Genomic DNA, 21,899 nt, shown 5'->3' with positions numbered 1-21,899 from the left:
AAAATAATGGTTGAATAGTAAAAGATTAAAATTTCAACATTTTTTTATCAACGAAGAAACACGAGATGTAATTATCAATACTTACATTATTATGAGATAAAGTTATCAATATGCTCTTAGGACACCCATATTGGTGCATTAATGGGTGATTATTAACACTCATTAATATTCATGCACCAATGTGGGTGCATGAATTATTAATCTTGGCTGCTATCTCAGCCAAGAAATTCATCAGAATGAACGTCATTATTTCGCAAATAGCGACGGTTTTTCGTAAACCGTCGCAAATTGAAAAACGTCGCTACTTGCGACGGTGTCTCAAAACCCGTCGCTACTTGCGACGGTTTTTCACAAACCGTCGCTATGTGCGACGCTTTCTCACAATACTATTTATTTTTAAATAATATTTGTTGTAAAAATTTAACAAAATTAGAAAGATATTGAATTAATTAAAATTAAAAAAAAATGAGTATGTGGACAGTGGGATCCATAAATAATGAAAGTTGATATTAAATGAATGTGAGAGTGTGATAATAATGGGAAAGTGTTAATGTAATGAATATGTGGCTCGTGGACCCCATAATTTTTGAGGAGATGGAAAGTTAATAACATAGATTAATGTGGACGGATGCGGATGCCCTTAAGTGTCGAATATTGTTTGGTTTTGTGCAAATTTAAAGTGATTCTTGTACCATCCATGCACACACATGTGGTTGCCACAAAAAAAAAAACACAAAATTTCAATTTTTAGTGATTTTATTCAAAATTAAATATTCTATCCAAATAAAATTAAGGCTGTGTTCGAATGAAAGAATATGAATTTTGAAAGCATTTCAAATCAAGAAATTTAAAATGTAATGAATTTCAAATAACTAAGTTGGAGGTTGAATTTGAAATTGAAACAAAAATTATAATACTTGAACATCAGAACGGATTTCAAATCATTTATTCTAATTTTTAGCAAATGAATACAATATATTCGAGATGTGAATTTGAAATCAAATCTACTCATATTCTTCCATTCAAATACAATCTAACTGAATTTAGGGGATGAGACTTTTTTTTTGACATAAAACATTTTGATTTATTTAGTTTTAGGAAAAAATGTTTTTCGTAATGTGTATTTGTTATTTGCGATTTTGGTCTTGTATGTTTTCAAATTTTAGGCTTAATCCAATATTTTTTTTATTCATTTAGCAACGGTTTTATTAATTGTCGCTAATTTGGCAAAGGTTAAATTAAAACCGTCTCTAATTAGAGACGGTTTCATTTAACCGTTGCTAATTAGCGACAGTTTTTTAATATGTCGCTAAAATTGACGACGATTTTGTAAAACCGTACAAAACCGTTGCAAATGTTTAAATTACGACGGTTTTTATTTGCGACGTTTTTTTAAAACCCTCGCTGACCGCTTTTTTTTTTTGACGTGGTATCATCCATGTTTCTATCTCCAATAATGGGTAAAAATATCCACATTACCACTCGACGACTCATCATCGAATACATACTAACCGAAGTTTGTCCGTTTTATTAGGTGAGATGTGGAGCCCACATATTAAATAAAATATTATAAAATGACATCCCACATCGGAAAGTTTACAAAAGTTGCTGGAGAGAATTAGTTATAAATAGAGCTCAATTCTTTGAGTTATAGTATCCCAAAATCAAAAGCTTTTTAGCTTTGATAAAAAGAGAGTGCATAGAAAAAAAGAGTGTATTTTTTTCTTGAGTGCGGTAATTCTCTTGTGTGAATTAGAGAAATTATTTTCTCGGTATACTCGGGTTGGGAGTGAGAAATATTGAGTGTATTGGTGTATACATTTGTTGTAATATTTCTTCAAGTTATAAAAGTTGCAGTGCTCCGTGGACGTAGCCTATATTGGGTGAACCACGTAAATCTTTGTGTTCTTGTTGATTATTTTATTCCGCATTTTTGGGTACTATATTATCATCGTGGTTGGTATCGCTTCGGGGGTGTAATTCCCCAACAACTCATATCAGAGCCTTGTTGTGAAAATTCTTAAGAATTCTGAGTATGCTCTGTGGTTGCAGCTTTGTCTGATCTTCCACATCAGAAAAGATTTTTTAGATTTTTTGCTAAGGCTAGAGAAGTGATGGCCGGAGATGATGGATCGGGACCAGGAATCAACAAGTTCGACGGAATAGATTTTTCGTTCTGGCNGCAAACAACAAAGTACATCTCATGAAGAAGTTATTCAACTTGAAGATGGGAGAAGGTGCTTCGGTGGCAAAACACATAAATGAATTCAACACGATTGTCTCCCAGCTGACATCGGTGGACATCAAATTTGATGATGAGATTCGGGCACTTATTCTTCTGGCGTCTTTACCAGACAATTGGGAACCGATGCGGGCAGCGGTTAGCAACTCTGTTGGAAAAGGAAAACTACAACTCAATGATGTTAGAGATCAAATCATTGCTGAAGAAGTTCGAAGGAAAGACTCGGGTGAAGCAACATCATCGAGATCTGCTCTAAATCTTGATAACAGAGGAAGAGGCAGGAGTGGTGAAAGGAGTTCCAACCGATGGCGCGGTAGATCCAAGTCAAGAAATGGAAAAGACAAAAACATCTTTGAAAAGAATATGAAGTGCTGGAGCTGTGGTGAGACTGGTCACCTGAAAAAGAACTGCAGATCAACGAAGAATAATGCAAATGCTGTCACTGAGAAAGTACATGATGCTCTGCTCTTATCCATGGAAAGCCCTGTTGATTCTTGGGTTATGGACTCGGGAACTTCGTTTCATACCACTGGTGATCGCAATGTATTTGATAATTACATCGCTGGCGATTACAGAAAAGTTTTTCTGGCTGATGGAAAACCCTTGGAAATTGTTGGTATGGGTGATGTACGGATGAAGATGTCAAATGGATCTGTCTGGAAAATCAACAAAGTCAGACATGTACCAAAATTGACACGCAATCTGATCTCGGTGGGACAGCTCGATGATGAAGGCCACAATGTGACTTTCGGTGATGGTTCCTGAAAAGTGAACAAAGGAGCCATGATTGTTGCTCGAGGAAAGAAAACTGGAACATTGTATATGATTTCCAGTTGCAGAGACACATTAGCAGCTGTGGATGCTGGAGCCAATTCAAGTCTATGGCATTATAGACTTGGACATATGAGTGAGAAGGGAATGAAGATGTTGGTGTCAAAAGGAAAGCTACCAGAATTAAAGACTGTTGAACACCAACTATGTGAAAGCTGTATCTTTGGAAAGCAGAAAAATGTGAGATTTTCAAAAGGCGGCAGAGAACCAAAATCAGCAAAGTTGGAGCTGGTTCACACTGATGTATGGGGACCATCTCCTGTGACATCCCTCGGAGGCTCGAGATACTATGTCACTTTCATTGACGATTCGAGTAGAAAAGTTTGGGTTTATTTTCTGAAAAATAAATCTGATGTTTACGAGATCTTTAAAAGGTGGAAAGCCATGGTGGAAAATGAGACCAATTTGAAGGTGAAGTGCTTACGGTCTGACAATGGTGAAGAATATGAAGATGACGAGTTCAAGAAATATTGTGCACAGAACGGGATCAAGATGAAGAAAACCATTCCTGGTACACCTCAACAGAATGGTGTAGCTGAAAGGATGAACATGACCTTGAATGAACGCACAAGAAGCATGAGACTGCATTCTGGATTGCCAAAATCATTATGGGCTGATGCTGTTAACACAGCAGCATATCTGATCAACAGAGGACCTTCGGTACCACTGGACTACAAAATACCCGAAGAGGTTTGGAGCGGCAAAGAAGTAAACCTTTCTTTCTTGAAAGTGTTTGGATGTCTATCCTATGTTCATATTGATTCAGCAAGCAGAACAAAACTTGATCCAAAATCAAAGATGTGTTTCTTTATTGGTTATGGAGATAATGAGTTTGGTTATCGTTTCTGGGATGACCAAAATCGGAAGATCATTCGGAGCAGCGATGTAATCTTTAATGAGAAACTTCTGTACAAGGACAAGTCAGACATTGGAGCTGGAGATGAATGTTCTGAAGTCAAGAAAACTGATAGAGTGCCATTGACATATATTCCTGTGAATGAATCGAAAACCAGTAACCAGGAAGGTGAAGAAGAAACTGCTCAAGATGATGACCCACAAACTCCGGTGATTGAACTCAGGAGATCTTTGAGAACCATTAGACCACCTGAGAGATACTCCCCTGCACTTCACTATATTTTGCTGACAGACAAAAGTGAACCGGAGACCTATGAAGAGGCAATGCAAAATGATGATTCAACCAAGTGGGAGTTGGCCATGGAAGATGAGATGGATTCACTGTCATCCAATCAGACGTGGGAGTTGACAGAACTTCCGTAAGGCAAAAAGGCGTTACATAACAAGTGGGTGTACCGGTTAAAAGAAGAGCATGATGGTAGCAAGCGGTACAATGCAAGACTTGTTGTAAAAGGCTTCCAACAACGGGAAGGAATTGATTATACCGAGATTTTCTCTCCGGTGGTTAAATTAACCACTATCAGGACTGTACTTGGACTAGTGGCGAAGGAAGACTTACATTTGGAGCAGTTGGATGTAAAGACTGCGTTTCTTCACGGTGACCTAGATGAAGAAATTTATATGAAGCAGCCACAGGGCTTTGAAGTACGGGGAAAAGAGAGAATGGTATGCAAACTTCAGAAGAGCTTGTACGGTCTCAAACAAGCTCCAAGACAGTGGTACAAGAAGTTTGATGGATTCATGAGTGAAAATGGATTCCTAAGGTGTCAAGCTGATCACTGCTGTTATGTGAAAAAGTTTGACGGTTCTTATATCATACTACTGCTATATGTAGATGATATGCTGATAGCTGGAGCTTGTCTGGAAGAAATTGATAAACTCAAGAAAGATTTATCAAAGGAATTTGCCATGAAGGATTTGGGTGCTGCAAAGCAAATCCTTGGAATGAGGATCTTCAGAGACCGGGTGAATGGATTCTTGAAGTTATCTCAAGAAGAGTACGTGAAAAAGGTGGTTAGCAGATTTAATATGGATGAAGCTAAATCTGTGAGTACTCCTTTGGCTAGTCATTTCAAACTAACCAAAGCACAATCACCATCGACGGAGCAGGAGCAGGCTTATATGAATAAGGTTCCTTATGCTTCTGCTGTCGGAAGCCTCATGTATGCAATGGTGTGCACAAGACCAGACTTAGCACATTCAGTGGGAGTTGTGAGCAGGTTTATGAGTAATTCAGGAAAGCAACACTGGGAAGCAGTTAAGTGGATTCTCAGGTATTTGAAAGGTACTGCTAGTTGTTCTTTATGCTTCAGGAGATCAAAATTTGGCTTACAGGGTTTTGTCGATGCCGATATGGGTGGTGACCTGGATGGAAGGAAAAGTACTACTGGATATGTGTTTACATTAGGTGGTACAGTTGTAAGCTGGGTGTCTAAGCTGCAAAAGATTGTTGCGCTTTCGCCTACTGAGGCTGAGTATGTTGCAGTTACAGAAGCTAGCAAGGAGATGATATGGTTGAAATCTTTTCTTGAGGAATTGGGTCAGAAGCTTGAAGATAGCACATTATACTGTGACAGTCAGAGTGCTATTCATTTAGCAAAAAATCCTGTTTATCATGCTAGGACAAAGCATATACAGGTTAGGTACCATTTCATCAGATCAGTGCTGGAAGATGGAGTCTTGATGCTGGAGAAGATTCCTGGAAGTAAAAATCCAGCCGATATGCTCACGACGACGGTAACCATGGACAAACTGAAGTTGTGTTCAACTTCAGTTGGACTGCAAGGATAAATGGAGTTATATGAGCTGCTGCAATGATGGTGTGAAGACATGATTGAAATCAAGTCTTCAAGTGGGAGAATTGTTAGGTGAGATATGAGGCCCACATATTAAATAAAATATTACAAAATGACATCCCACATCGGAAAGTTTACAAAAGTTGCTGGAGAGAATAAATAGAGCTCAATTCTTTCAGTTATAGTATCCCAAAATCAAAAGCTTTTTAGCTTTGATAAAAAGAGAGTGTATAGAAAAAAAGAGTGTATTTTTTTTCTTGAGTGCGATAATTCTCTTGTGTGAGTTAGATAAATTATTTTCTCGGTATACTCAGGTTGGGAGTGAGAAATATTGAGTGTATTGGTGTATACATTTGTTGTAATATTTCTTCAAGTTATAAAAGTTGCAGTACTCCGTGGACGTAGCCTATATTGGGTGAACCACGTAAATCTTTGTGTTCTTGTTGATTATTTTATTCCGTATTTTTGGGTACTATATTATCATCTAGGTTGGCTTCGAGGGTGTAATTCCCCGACACGTTCAGGGACACCGAAAATATAATCCTATTACTGTAGATCGACTCCTAGAGTAACAACCCTTCAATTTGTTCGGAGATGGTGACCTCCCCAAGTGAACATGGATATCGCAAGTCTACGCCAGTTAACAGAGCTCAAACAACATTTGAAACTATTTTATATATCGTGTGAGTAATGGACAGAAACTTGAGCAAGTGAGACCCATGCTCGATTAATCCTAAGGTATGCATGCAGTCGTCCCAAATAATTGCGAGAGAATGTGCTCCACTCGCGGTGGGTAATAACTTTTTGATAAGTGGATCCTATATGAAAACATGTAGGTGCCACATTGATCCAACGGATGTGTTTGAGTAAATCTCCAGGTGTGTTACGTCAGACCAACAGGAGCTAATTTTTCTGTTTCTTCTACTCCAAATCAAGAGAAAAGGTAAGCCAAATGGGTTTTTTTTTATACTGTTTTCTATGGATGTTGCGTTTAGATTTTGTGAAGTTTTGCATTTTCTTTAGTGCGTGTGTGTGTGTGTTTGTTGAAAGTGTCGATTTTTATTGGTTCATGAGCAGGGTTATGTTGATACAAACACTGCTTGATTTAGTTCAGGCCTGAATCTGGTCATTTCTTGCGTGTGATTATCAGAGGTTCTGCAGTAAGGACTTGTGTAGAATTGTCAGAATTATGTTGGACGAGGGAAAAGATCTTGATTTTTGAGCGAAGAAAGCTGCAGAAAAGCTTCTTGACTTGGTGTTTGTGTCTAATTATCGATGGATTTCTCATTTGAATTTAGATTCTGAAGAAGAACATGTGGAGGACGAGTTTCAAACGGTGCCGATTGGCAAGGGATATTGCTAGAGACAATGAGCCATTGTTTTCTTGGCTTCCTATTTCGTCGGATGAATTAAATCTTGAAACACCCTCTAGCGTGTGAGGTGGTCGTGAAGATGAATTATCCTTTGGTATGGTATGAACGAGGAGAAGAAAGAGGGATTTGGATGAAGTGGCAGAAGAATATGATGTGGAGGGAATGGCCATTGATGAGCCTTTAGATGCTAATGTTGAGATTTGAAAATGCGGCAAAATCTCTAAAACACCGACTTTTATATGTGGATTCTGCTACAAACGCCGTGGAACTGACCAAGGAAATTCGTGAACTTTGCATCAGAAATGAAGGAAACTCTTTGGCAGTTCTAAATTTGATTCAACCATGGAATACAGATGACAATACTTCTTCAGTTTTAATTTCCCATTTGTCTTATGGAAATGAAGGAGATGTACTTGATTGTCCGAGTCAAATTTTATGCTCGGTTATTCTTCCTAAGTTTCTTGCTCTTCACGAACCTTTGGCTCGTGTGCTAATGGATTCCACAATAGAATACTGCTAGGTGCATCAGAGATCTGCTGAGTATTCCCTTTTATTTCTGTTGATTCCATGGAACGATTGAGTCAACAATCTGATTTGTGATGTAATTACTAGGATAGTTAAGGAATCTCTGCACCCTTCTCGTATTTCCTCATTGTGACAAAAATTGCTTTGCAGATATAAAGGAGCCTTGAAGTTAATATGCCTTCCCAAATCCCAATCACCGATGCCTAATTAAAGATGAACTGGTGTGGACGGAATTTTTGTTTTGCTTATTTCAGAACATCTTGAATCTTAATGTTAAGTTGACTCTAGATTCAGTCGATTTCCCAGTATGTGAATTTGCAGAGAAGTATTCAAAGTTTTTGAAATTTGGCAATTTCCTTTTATGCTTTGTCATGAAATGTGCTCCCTTGTAGGGGCTTCCCAACTTTTGGCAACTGCAGTTGTTGCGAATATTAGTACCCTCGTAACCAAATCTGTATTATTAAAATTGTCTGGCTTGTAGCCTTTCTTGGCATTAATAAAATTTTCTGCATGTGCTTTGTGATCCCATCATGCTTATCTGGAGAGCTCTAGGTTGAGTTCTGTATGGTCCAACATGTTTATCTTGCTGAACTTTTGTGAGGAATACCCCCCTGTAAGGTTTATTTTTGAGAAGCCATATTTCTCCTCTTAAGATGTATCTTGACCTAGAAATCTATGGTGGTAATGATTAGGCTTTATGGAAAATAACATAGGATAGATATTATGATTGAAATAAATAGCAGTTTTGATTCCTTGCGTGAAATGAAACAATGAAGAGTATGATTTCTGTTGCAGTACAGGCTTCATGAATTGTCATCAGCATTATTTCTTCACACTTAAAGTAAGAGACCAATGTATTATGATCCATGTCAGCTCCATCTGAAATTGTTGAGTGACCAGTACCCAGTGTTTTCGAGTTTGAACTTCTCTTGGGTCTATGACGTACTATTGTTAGTTTCATTGATAGGGGACACAGAGGAAGGGGTGGCCGTTGTGGATAATGTGGTTCCTATTCACATTATAGGTTGGATTAAAGTGTGTACATGTTGAATAAGTGAAAACCGTTGAGAGTGGGCTGCCATGAACATCGGTTTCTGAAGGAGTGTCCAATATTATAAATAACATCTGCTAAGTTTGGAAGGCTCTCCTACTTGATTAAAAGGCTACTCTTTGGGTTTGGACTCTGGTCTTGAACCTATGGTCTAATAAAATATCTCTTCAGTTTCATGTACATCATACCTGAGCTTTTACTCTTATCAGCTAACAGTTCTGGAGACGCTTGGATAAAAAAATTAAACATTGAATGCTTTTAAAAGATCTTAAGACACTTAACTAGTTCAAACATTCTCAAACTTTTTACACCTTAAACACCCAAACATTGATTTTATTAAGGTTAAAGTTAAGGAAGCAGAGTACAGCAGCTTCACTTAAACTTTGAGCCACAAAAGAGAAAAAAGAAAAAAAAAGAGGTAACTGAGAGAAAGAGTGACACAACACACACGGGGTGACATGACAATTACATAGATGGAAAGAAGAAGAAATTTTATCAGTCCTCTGTGGTAAGAATGCTTTGATGTCCATTGACCGAATCCTTCAGGGACTGAAACCGAAGACCTTTGTCTCCAAACTTGGTTTTCATATAAAGATTCAGATAATCTTGGAAGCATATGTCATTGGGAAGTAATAGCATTGGTGCCGGAGAAATTATCGCATCTCCTGCGGGGTTGTAGAAGGTGGCAATGGAGAGCCGGTTACCATCCTTCATGGCCATAACTCGGTGTGTTACACTCTTGTATACTCCATTGCTTAATATTTCGATCTGATCACCAATATTAACAAATATCTTGTTCTGCTTGGAAGGCGGGATTTTCACCCATTTCCCATCTTTGAAGAACTCGAGACCCGGGACTTGGTCATCTTGGAGCAAGAGAATTATACCCCCAGCATCTGTATGTTCTCGAAGGCCTCTAATAAGTTCAGGGCGTGGACATTGAGGGTATATTGCCGCTTTTGTTCCCACATAAGGACCCTGACTTCCTGAAAATGCCTTCATAATGTGATTCTTCTCTATTCCCAGGTTCTCACACATCAACTCTGAAAGCTTTTCCGCCAGCTTAATTAGCTGATCGATGTATTCTTCCATTGTTTTGCTGCATATAAATTGCAATGATTTTCCAGATGACACTCGAGATGGTAGTAAAATTTCAGTAAAGTTAGATGTTATCTATCTTGTTTGTTCTTTGAGAGAATCTTGAATATTCATTTGCTATTTTAATGACTCACATGAGGTCTATCGAGAGGCCGGTAAGCTCGTGGATGTTAGAACTCGGGCGATGCTTTATGAAAAAGGTGCTTTCCCAATCTTTTTCCTTGATAAATCCATTGCTTTCCAATCTCTTTGCCATTTCTGAGCTCTCAAACTCATCTTTCATATTGTTTTTATAATGCAGATTCATCAAGTGCTTCACTCTCTCCATGAGATCTTTATCAACTCCATGGTTATCAACCTGCAGGTAGCAAACACCTCAAGTTTGAAAGAAATGCATGAATACTCAATGAAGATAATATGTAAATCATTTTCATTACCATAAAGAAACCCCATTTCTCACAAGCCTCGTGGAGAAGTGCCATCATTTCACTTCTCTTCTCACCGTCGAGGCCGTTGAGGTCAATCACAGGGATATCCATCTCCTTTCGTCTTCTTTTTTTTAATCAGAGAATGGATGTCTTATTTCAACTGTGATTATGAATGAGTTAGATGTTCTAACTTGGAGGAATATATATAGGGCATCGACAAAGGAGTAGTAGGCATATTTTTGTAGGTCGATATCTAAAGGTAATCTATGTAATCAGTGTACATATCTCGATGTAATGGAGAAAGAAACCATTTTTATATTAGAACAGTTGATTCTCATGAATGGTAGTTAAAACCTTACTGAAAGGAGAGTTATTGGTTGCATTGGGAAGATCAAAACAGTTAAAAATAAGTCCATGTTCAGATCACCACCCCCTCCATGTGGTTTTAGTTGATTTTCAATTATTTGACTTGCAAACAAATCTATCGTGTTCCTGCCATAGATCTTTGCTTGTGGGATGTCTTTGCTTTCAGAAGTAGCGAACGACAAGTCCGGACGGCATGAAGTACAAGTGCAAAATCTTATTATCCGAAAAATATAAGTTCCATCTTCTAGGATACGCAGCGCATGAGTCAGGGTAGCAGTATAACGTGCTTGGGCAAAAAAATATACAGAGTTTCAAGTTTTTCACCATACACACTCGATGCATAATAGCTGTTGGATGGCTTCGAAATACATTGGCTCGATCCAACGACGAAGACCACTCAGTCGTAATCTCACCGGATGTACTCCTGTGATTATTATTGTTATCCCTACTCAACTCATATTGTTTGATTGGATTCTACTTTTGACCTTATCACTCATGTGATTCCTTCCCTCCCGGAATATTTTTACATGTCAACTGGGATTATTATATGCTTTCTGTTGAGTATTATTTACTGTAGTTGATGGCTTCTTGCATTTTAATTCATTATTTTTGAAGAAACTAGGTGCAGTGTGCCATTGAATGAGGTGCAACAGCCAAGGGGAAATGAATCCAAGTTGTTTTTTCCAATGGGCGCTTTGGGATTGAATTTTACATTTTCTTATGTGATTGACTATGAACTCCGTCTGCGATGTAAGGCACCACCATCTTGTTCCAGCGGTCAACTCCGACGTGTCAGCTTAGTTATTTTAAGGAAAATCCATAAATCACATAATCCATGATAGACAAAATCTGTTTTTTAATATATTCCTTTTGGTTTCTAATATATATAATTTTTAATCTATTATACATATGTCAAACAAAGTATTAAAAAGCCTGAAGTATGAAGAAACGTCAAGATCAAGCTTCAGTTTAAGCGGATTTAATATGAGATTCAACAAGAAAATGTGTAGGTCTTTAACTATAATTTTAATTATATCACATAAACATATAAAATTTAAGAATAAAACCGATAAATCATAGAATTAAAAATTTTAAATTATGAATTGTTTAATATTTAAATAATAGAAGTTAATTTTTATAAAAAAAAATAACAAAATTTAATTTGAAATAAAAAAATTAAAATTTATATATTTTTTCACATTTACTATTGTCAACCTTATATTAATCGTTTCTCTAACATCGTTAAAATTTGTGTTGAAAAATATGAATTATTATGAAAAGTCGCTCGATTTATTCCCATGAAAAGCATACGATTCCTTATTCATATCGAGAATCATAAATCTTGGTACGGTGATTTTTTTTTTTTTTTGTCATATTTGATATAAAAGTCGAATGGTGGCTAGGGTTTGGAGTGATCGAATGTGGAATCAGCTCGGAAAATACATGAAAAGGACCAAATAAATTTTCTTGTAAGACGTCTGAAAATTGAAAATACAAATAAACAAATGAGAGACCACCAGAAATTTCCCGATGAGACATCTCCGTTGTTAGAAACAATGTTCTAAAAAATGATAGACGATAGACAGGGGGCGACTACCTACCGTCTTGCGCCTATCAGCCTAGACGATTTTTTTTAAATTGATTTTTATAATATTTAGTAATATTATATATTAATATCTTTAAACTATTTTTTTATTTTATGATAATAAATCATTGTTTGATATAAGTGAGGAGAACATGACTAAAAAAAATAAGATAAAGTTTTTTATTTTAGGATATTAAACCATTGTTTAATTTAACTTAATATCATTACAGTGAAATTCCTCTTCTTCGGATATAAAATCATTGTCGTGAAGTTTTTTCACTCTAGATCGCAAAAGAAAATGAAATTTGATTTGTTAGGACAAGCGAATAAATCACATTTTTAGTTAAACTTTGATTTAGGCCATTTAAAAAAATTAAATTTCATATTGGGTTGTTGCGGGTTACTGTCAAAATAGGTTAAGTCCATCGATCCGAACGCCACCTTACCCGAGCCCCTTGCCACTTAATTGTGGGTTGTTGTGGGTTACTGTCCAGTCTATCCAACTCGTCTAATTACACATAAAATTGGTTAAGTCTGTCTGTTCTGTTAGAGTCGATGCCCTGCAAGCCAACGGTTAATTAGGAAATTTATTGACTCAAGTGAAATAAACAATCTTTATTTTAATATAATTTAACTTTTAATGATTTCATTTTAATTTATCTGTATATCTATGCAATCAGCATAGATAAAGTCCTTGATTATACTTTAATACAAATGAATCGTAATTCGATGTTGAAACTCATTTGTAAACACTGTATAATCTAAATTCGTTCCTAGTCGATTCAGCCACCTAAAACATGGATAAAGGTCGCTTGAGCTCGAGACTAGCATCTGTGATGTTGTGTACCGCGTTTCTTGGTAAGGACATAGAGATGTCCAAACATGCAGATGTATAGTCATATGATGATTATACCGAACAACCCTCCCTCGGACTTTCCAAGTGGTTATCATTCATCGAGAGGATAAGTCTGTGGTTATGATTGTACACCATTAATCCTTACGACTCGGGACAACAGTGAGGCTTTATATGCTAGGGCTGTGCTTTGACTCGTTTATCGGCTCCAGGAGAGTCATCAGGTGGCGAGATTGGGTACAGTTGCGACACATATAGGAGCCAGTGCATTGTAGTCGGGGATTCACCGCTCACCTACGGGTGTGGATATCCTATGTGATCTGATGAAATAATTGTGCGTGGAATCTCTAGCCAGAGTATGAGATATACTTTAGAGAAGGAGTTCTCAAATAGTACATGCGATGTCATTATTTATATGTATCACATAGTTATCGAATTATTACGTAACCCTCGATGAACCAATGGTTGCAGATTCGATCGGGATATATGAGATGAAAGGACCGTACTGTACGTTAATCATAATCGACTAGTTCTTGCAGGCACTATCAGTGATACCTAGGGAATCATGGGGCGATGCTTCCGTACGCTCTTACCATGATTCGATGGGTTTAATCAGAAAATGATTTCTGACATTCTCATGATCAAATGTTGGTGCATGGAATGTGGGGAAATTGGGGTAAGCCCGAATAAAGGATTATGTCCTGAATCACAAAGAGTTGTGAACCCACGGCTAGCTGTATCCCTGAACCATTGAGGGTCACACAAGCACTGGTTTACTTGTTCCCGTTGAGATAATAAATTCAATGAGTTGAATTTACAAGAAATAAGTTTGATATGATCAATCGATAAGCTTATAAATAAAGTTTATAAAAGCTTATAGAAATTTTGAGAGCATGACTGCTAAAGACGGTCAAAGGTAATTGTCCCGCCTTATTTAGACATTGGTGATCTTGAAATTAAAGTGTACATCATAATAACAAACAAGTTGAAATTGTCACATCGATGATATTGGATCGTTGATCGGGATTATGATGAGATTAATGTAATGGGAGCATGGATCATGGGCTTGTAAGAATATAAGTACATCATGCTAATTTATTAAAGTTCAAATGGGTTTTAATAATCAAATTATATTTTAATTAAGTTAAAATATAGCTCATTAAGTTTTTATTAAATATGATATTGATTTATGTAATATATAAATATTCATGATACCATAATTTAAAAACTTGCACAAAAAAAAATAATATTGATGCATAATATTATCGAAATATATATATATGCATCGAGATTGGTCTAATATATGCATGCAATTAGAATCCATAATTAACTTAATTAATCTAATTAATTAAGTAAAGTATGGATTAGATAATATAATAATGATTTTTATTATAGTGCATTCGGTGGAAACAATTGGATTGAATATATCATTAACTTAATTAATTGGATTAATTAAGTAAAGTAATGATTAGTATGAAATTAAAGATTTCTTATCCTTATTATAATGGCATGCATTCGGTGGGAAGAAAAACAAGAAAAACAACAATTCTTTCGGCTCTTCCAAGATAAAAAGGCTCTCGAAAATTCTTTTTCTTTTGCAAGAAAAATTCGGCTTATAGTATTGAGTCGATTTCTTCTTCGTATTCTATTTCTACGTAAAACATCTTCTAATTTTCTAGTGCAAATTAGAAGAGGAACAAATAATCCGATCGTGGACCTGATTCGGAGATCGAAGAAAGTTCGTATGGATTTACAACAAGAGCTACGTACGCTAATACCGGAGTAGTTGGAGTCAAGTGAAAATTTCACTAAAGGTAAAATTTTCTAACTCCCTATGAATATTTATTCAATTTAAACCATACGAGTGTCCAAATATTTTGAATGTCAAAATAAATTTTTAAAACTTCCGCTGCGTTTGGGCACGAGAAAACCGAGAAGCCAACATGTTCGACCTACTCTGCAACCTAAAATAGTTGAGTTATGTTAGTAATTTCTCAATCCTCCAAAAAAGGAGCAATCGCTCTCCGCTAACCCATTTTGACATCTCGGATTATCAAACTGATTTTTTTTTTAAGGCGCTCTTCATTTGTAATTCTGTTCATAGGCTGCTCGATATTCATTCTAATATTACAGAGCCCATTGCCTATTAATACCCTTTCATTGTGTGGGCTTTATATTTTCTCTCTCAAATGGAAAATCAAAACCCAAAAATTATCATAAATTTCCTCCCTACATAAATCATAAAAAGACGTTTTCATGAATCAATTTCGTGGGTCAAATATCTTATTTAAATCATCCATGAAAAAATATTACTTTTTATGCTAAGAGTATTACTTTTTATTGTGAATATCGGTAGGGTTGACCCGTCTCACATATAAAAATTCGTGAGACCATCTCACAAGAGATTTACTCTACATAAATTATGGACTACAATTATTAAAATATAGCGATACACATTACGAATATTTAATAATAATAATTTATACTTCAAATACGAAAGGGCATTTTAGACAACTTAGTCAATACTTTGTTTCTTTAATATTTAATTCACATCTTGGCCATTAAAAAAAAATAAAAATCCAAACATATATAATATATTAAATCAACCTCAAATCATTAATAAATTATGTCTAATTTTTATCATGATTTAAGATTTAAAAATTGTAATGATAATTAATAAGGTTCTGAACACTGAATACTTATGGACCTTTACTAATTTTTAATAAAAGAGAAATTGTTGAAAATTAATATTTTAATATTGAATATTTGAATATTGAATGTTGAATATTTGAATGTTGAAAATTAGGTGTTGAATATTGAAATTTGTGTGTGATGATGAAGGTAATGATGTAATTTATTTTTGGATTATTTGTAAAAATTTTCTATAAATAGATCTCTCATTTGTGAAAAAAATCACAATTGATTTGAGAGAAAAATATTATAAAGTGTGTAGTGTGATAATTTTGAGAGTTTGAGATTTTTACTTTTTATCGTAAATTTTTACTTTTTCACAACACGTTATCAGCACGAAGCTCTAAAAGTCCTCCATATTTTTTTAAGCTCCAAAACAGAAGAAAAAGGTAACAAAAGTAATAATATTTATTTTACTGTTTATTTATTTATTGTATATATACTTAATATATAATATAATGTTATAATAAAATAAATTTTTGAAAAAACTTGTTATAAATCCTGGGAGGATGTTAAGACGACATCCCACACTCCCGGTAAGGGATACGACAAGTATAAAAGTCTATAAGGTTTTTAAACAAAATATCTTATGACACCTCATTATAATATTGTGATATGATATACATAATTATTTAAAACATTACTAATATTATATACACCATATTATTACCATAAAATTATACAAATACATACACTTATTTTTTTGTACACCAACGGTCATAAACGGTAACAAAACGGCTAGTTTTTGCCCTATAAATATGATCTCATAAACACATTCAATCACTCCAACTTTCTCTTCTTCATCAAATTTTTGAAGGAAAAAAAAAGATGGCTTTCACAAAGTTATTTTTAATTACTTTGGTTATCATACTCACGAGTCTTGTATTTATCGGAGAATATCCTCCTCGTGTGTTTTCTTTATTTTTACGAATGCTTGTACTTGTTGTTTATCCATTACTTTGTATTGCAATATTCATTAACTAATAAAATGCATCATAATTCTTTTTAGTACCACCATGGCTAACTTGGCAAAGCTCGAATTCATTGCACTCGACATTACGGGGAAAAATTATATGCCATGGACTCTCGATGTAGAAATGCATCTTGAGTCATTGAGTCTAAGCGAGACTATTAAAGAAAATGGTATATCTTGATCACAAGAAAAAGCAAAAGCTATAATATTTTTGCGCCGACATCTTGATGAAGGTTTGAAATGTGAATATTTCATCGAAAAAGATCTCATGGCTATGTGGAAAGGATTAAAAGAAAGATTTGAACATATAAGGGAAGTTATACTTCCGACCGCCCGTGATGAATGGAATATGTTGAGATTCCAAGATTTTAAGAAAGTAAGTAATTATAATTCGGTGATGTATCGAATAATCTGGCAATTAAAATTTTGTGGACATGAGGTTACAGAATCAGAAATGCTTGAAAAAACATTTTTCACGTTTCACGCATCAAATATAACTCTACAGCAACAATATAGAGTGCGTGGATTTGCGATATATTCTGAACTCATCGCCTGTCTTCTTGTGGCTGAAAATAACAACAAGCTATTAATGAGAAATCATTAGTCCCGACCCACTGGATCAACAGCATTTCCAGAAGTAAATGCTGTAAGTAAAAATGAATTTAAACCTGGAAACCAAAATCAAATTCAAAGACAAGGTTTTGGTCGAGGTCGAGGTCGTGGTCGTGGACGTGGAATTGGTCATGGTCGTGGTCGAGGCCGTGGTTTTGAAAACAATCGAGATAGTTATTTTTATAACTCATCTCAAAAGGGAGTCACGAACCACCCACTGAAAAGGCATCAAGAGAACATGAGTGTTAATGAAAATCACTCGAAAAGATTTGAAAGTTCTTGTTTCAGATGCGGCACTCCAGGACATTGGTCTCGTATTTGTCGAGCCCCCGAGCACCTTTGCAAGCTCTATAAAGAATCGATAAATGGGAAAGAAAAATAGACCAACTTCACTTAACGCAGTGACCGTTTGAGTAATTCAACTCATTTTGATGCTGCTGATTTTCATAATGATTTCTCTGGAAATCATCAATATGTTGGTGGGATAGAAATGAAAAATATTGATGCTGCAGATTTTCTTAATGATTTCTCTGAAAATGAACAATATACTGGTGGAATATAAATGTACAATAATTTATTTTTCTTGTATTCATATGATAATATTTTATAGTGTGTTATATTTTTAAATATGTATTGTATTGTATTTTATTTTTATAAATGTATTGTTAGTAATTTTATTTCATTGCATATTTTTTTTGAAGTTCAAATATGGAAAATGCCATGAACCAAGCTGAAGTTTCCATACCTGATAGTGGTACAACGCATACTATCCTCCGAGATAAAAGATATTTCTTGGAACTAAAACCAACAAAAACAATGGTGAATACAATATCAGGTCCTGTAGACTTGATTAAAGGATGTGGTAAAGCACAATTTTTGTTACCTAATAGTACAAAATTTTTGATCAATGATGCTTTGTATTCACCACAATCGAAAGGAAATTTGTTGAGTTTTAATGATATATATTCACATGGGTATGATACTCAAACAATGAATGAAAAGAATGAGAAATATATGTGTCTTACCACATATAAATCAGGAAAGAAATATGTGATTGAAAAACTACCAATGCTCCCTACTGGATTGCATTATACACATATAAGTCCCATTGAATCAAACATGGTAGTTGATAATTCTTCAATATTAACTAATTGGCATGATCGATTAGGACATCCTGGTTCAACAATGATGCGAAGAATTATAGAAAATACACATGGTCATCCGTTGAAAGACCAGAAGATCTTTCAGAATAATAAGTTTCAATGTAAAGCATGTTCTCTTGGAAAACTTATTATAAGACCATCACCAGCCAAAATCCAAACTGAATCACCAATGTTTCTTGAACGTATTCAGGGTGATATTTGTGGACCAATCCATCCACCATGTGGACCATTCAGATACTTTATGGTATTGATTGATGCCTCCAGCAGATGGTCACATGTATGTTTATTGTCAACTCGAAATGTTGCATTTGCAAGATTACTTGCTCAAATAATAAAATTGAGGAATCAATTTCCCGATTATACAATCAAGAAAATTAGACTTGATAATGCTGGTGAATTTACTTCCCAGACTTTCAATGATTATTGTATGTCTATGGGAATCATTGTTGAGCATCCTGTTGCTCATGTACATACTCAAAATGGATTGGCTGAATCATTGATTAAACGTCTGCAAATGATTGCTAGACCAATGATTATGAAAACAAAGCTCCCTATTTCTATATGGGGACATGCAATTTTACATGCTGCTTCATTAATTCGCATCAGACCAAGTGCATATCATAAATACTCCCCATTGCAGCTTGCATTTGGTAAAGAACCAGACATTTCTCATCTGAGAATTTTTGGATGTATGGTGTATGTGCCTATTGCACCACCTCAACGAAAGANGATAGTGGTACAACGCACACTATCCTCCGAGATAAAAGATATTTCTTGGAACTAAAACCAACAAAAACAACGGTGAATACAATATCAGGTCCTGTAGACTTGATTAAAGGATGTGGTAAAGCACAATTTTTGTTACCTAATGGTACAAAATTTTTGATCAATGATGCTTTATATTCACCACAATCGAAAAGAAATTTGTTGAGTTTTAATGATATATATTCCCATGGGTATGATACTCAAACAATGAATGAAGGGAATGAGAAATATATGTGTCTTACCACATATAAATCAGGAAAGAAATATGTGATTGAAAAACTACCAATGCTCCCTACTGGATTGCATTATACACATATACGTCCCATTGAATCAAACATGGTAATTGATAATTCTTCAATATTAACCAATTGGCATGATCGATTAGGACATCCTGGTTCAACAATGATGCGAAGAATTATAGAAAATACACATGGTCATCCATTGAAAGACCAGAAGATCTTTCAGAATAATAAGTTTCAATGTAAAGCATGTTCTCTTGGAAAACAAAGCGAATTTGCGCGCTGCGAAAAGCCATTTTTGTTGTAGTGAAAGTTTCTTGAACGTATTCATGGTGATATTTGTGGACCAATGCATCCACCATGTGGACCATTCAGATACTTTATGGTATTGATTGATGCCTCCAGCAGATGGTCACATGTATGTTTATTGTCAACTCGATTATANGATTGATGCCTCCAGCAGATGGTCACATGTATGTTTATTGTCAACTCGAAATGTTGCATTTGCAAGATTACTTGCTCAAATAATAAAATTGAGGAATCAATTTCCCGATTATACAATCAAGAAAATTAGACTTGATAATGCTGGTGAATTTACTTCCCAGACTTTCAATGATTATTGTATGTCTATGGGAATCATTGTTGAGGAATCAATTTTCCGATTATACAATTAAGAAAATTAGACTTGATAATGCTGTTGAATTTACTTCCCAGACTTTCAATTATTATTGTATGTCTATGGGAATCATTGTTGAGCATCCTGTTGCTCATGTACATACACATAATGGATTGGCTGAATCATTGATTAAACGTCTGCGAATGATTGCTGGACCAATGATTATGAAAACAAAGCTCCCTATGTCTATAGGGGACATGCAATTTTGCATGCTGCTGCATTAATTCGCATCAGACCAAGTGCATATCATAAATACTCCCCATTGCAGCTTGCATTTGGTAAAGAACCAGACATTTCTCATCTGAGAATTTTTGGATGTATGGTGTATGTGCCTATTGCACCACCGCAACGAAAGAAAATGGGACCTCAAAGAAATATTGGAAGTGATATCGGTTATGATAGTCCATCAATCATTCGATATCTTGAACCTCAGACAGGCGACGTGTTCACAGCACGTTTAGCTGATTGTCATTTTAATGAGGAAATCTTTCCAATGTTAGGGGAAACCAAGAAACATATCGAAAAAAAAATTACATGGTATGTATCATCATTGTTACATCTGGATCCAAGAACACAACAATGTGAAAAATATGTACAACAAAATGTGCACTTGCAAAGAATAGCAAATCAAATACCAGATGCATTTACAGATGCAAAAAGGGTAACTAAATCATATATACATGCTGTAAATGCTCCTGCTCGACTTGAAATTCCAAAGAAACAAAGTCATGATGTCGTAAAACGCCTGAAGCGTGGAAGGCTAGTCGGTTCCAAGGATAAAAATCCTCGAAAAAGAAATTCATAGAGAAACACAATGATCACAAAATAGAGAATGTTTTTCCTGAAGAAACACATGATGATGAAAATATTCTGTCAGAACCACAAACTGACAAGAATCATGAAATCTCTATCAATTATATTAATAATGGATAAATATAGAACCAAAAAGATATAGAAGAAATTGATGATATATTTTCTTATAATGTGGCAATCGACATCATAAATTATAATGAAGATCATGAACCAAAATCTTTTGGTGAATGTAAAAATCGGCAGGATTGGATAAAATGGAAAGATGTCATCCAGGTTGAATTGGATTCGCTAAATAAACGTAATGTTTTTGGACCTATAGTCCTTACACCTGAAGGTGTAAAACCTGTTGGATACAAATGGGTTTTTATTCGAAAGCGAAATGAGAAAAATGAAATCGTAAGATATAAAGCTCGATTTGTTGCACAAAGTTTTTCTCAAAGGCCTGGAATTGATTATGACGAAACGTATTCTCCCGTGATGTATGCAATTATGTTTCGGTATTTGATTAGCCTGACAGTATCTGAAAATTTAGAAATGCGTCTTATAGATGTTGTTACAGCTTACTTATATGGATCACTTGATAGTAATAGATATCTGAAAATCCCTGATGGATTTAAGATGCCTGAAGCACAAAGTTCAAAACCCAGAGAATGTTATTTTGTGAAATTCCAAAGATCATCCAATGGGTTAAAGCAATCCAGACGAATGTGGTATAATCGGCTAAGTGATCACTTAATGAAAAAGGGATATGTAAATAATTCAATATGCCCTTTGGTTTTCATTAAGAAAACAACATCCGGATGCGTAATTATTGATGTATATGTTGATGATTTAAACATCATTGGAACGAATAAAGAAGTTCAAGAAGTTGTTTCATACTTGAAGGAAGAATTTGAAATGAAAG

The 21,899-nt window shown here is 35.2% G+C and overlaps 2 protein-coding genes and 1 long non-coding RNA gene across 3 annotated transcripts; 2 read left to right on the top strand and 1 right to left on the bottom strand.

The window, feature by feature from the left end:
• The first annotated feature begins 6,466 nt into the window (after window positions 1–6,466).
• LOC140963097 (uncharacterized) lies at window positions 6,467–8,872 on the top strand. The gene is given in 4 exon segments (XM_073422331.1): window positions 6,467–6,727; window positions 6,862–7,869; window positions 7,871–8,108; window positions 8,111–8,872. Coding segments are annotated over 3 exon segments (819 nt in total). The 5' UTR covers window positions 6,467–6,727; window positions 6,862–7,341; the 3' UTR covers window positions 8,164–8,872.
• A 70-nt stretch (window positions 8,873–8,942) lies between these two features.
• On the bottom strand, window positions 8,943–10,420 carry LOC140963096 (1-aminocyclopropane-1-carboxylate oxidase 1-like). Its single transcript, XM_073422330.1, has 3 exons — window positions 10,269–10,420; window positions 9,966–10,189; window positions 8,943–9,832 (listed from the first exon to the last, which is right to left on the bottom strand). Exons 1-3 carry the CDS (start codon window positions 10,368–10,370, stop codon window positions 9,229–9,231), a joined length of 930 nt encoding a protein of 309 aa, XP_073278431.1. The 5' UTR covers window positions 10,371–10,420; the 3' UTR covers window positions 8,943–9,228.
• Window positions 9,321–11,360, top strand: LOC140963098 (uncharacterized). Its single transcript, XR_012172658.1, has 5 exons — window positions 9,321–9,459; window positions 9,543–9,678; window positions 9,760–10,031; window positions 10,133–11,122; window positions 11,248–11,360. It is a non-coding gene; the product is annotated as an uncharacterized lncRNA (long non-coding RNA).
• The last annotated feature ends 10,539 nt before the right edge of the window (window positions 11,361–21,899 follow it).

The sequence above is a fragment of the Primulina huaijiensis genome, chromosome 17, assembly GCF_012295235.1.
Source record: "Primulina huaijiensis isolate GDHJ02 chromosome 17, ASM1229523v2, whole genome shotgun sequence".
NCBI lineage: Eukaryota > Viridiplantae > Streptophyta > Magnoliopsida > Lamiales > Gesneriaceae > Primulina > Primulina huaijiensis.
The sequence above is the reverse complement of the archived record's forward strand: the minus strand, read 5'-3'. Positions and strand labels throughout refer to the sequence as shown.

What these genes read in the sequence shown, in the direction of transcription:
- LOC140963096 (XM_073422330.1), bottom strand. Translation starts at nt 10,370, where the DNA reads ATGGATATCCCTGTGATTGACCTCAACGGCCTCGACGGTGAGAAGAGA. An exon ending in AGAAATGGGGTTTCTTTATG is followed by an intron (nt 10,190 to 10,268) that starts GTAATGAAAATG and finishes TGCTACCTGCAG; the next exon opens with GTTGATAACCATGGAGTTGA. An exon ending in GGCCTCTCGATAGACCTCAT is followed by an intron (nt 9,833 to 9,965) that starts GTGAGTCATTAA and finishes ATTTATATGCAG; the next exon opens with CAAAACAATGGAAGAATACA.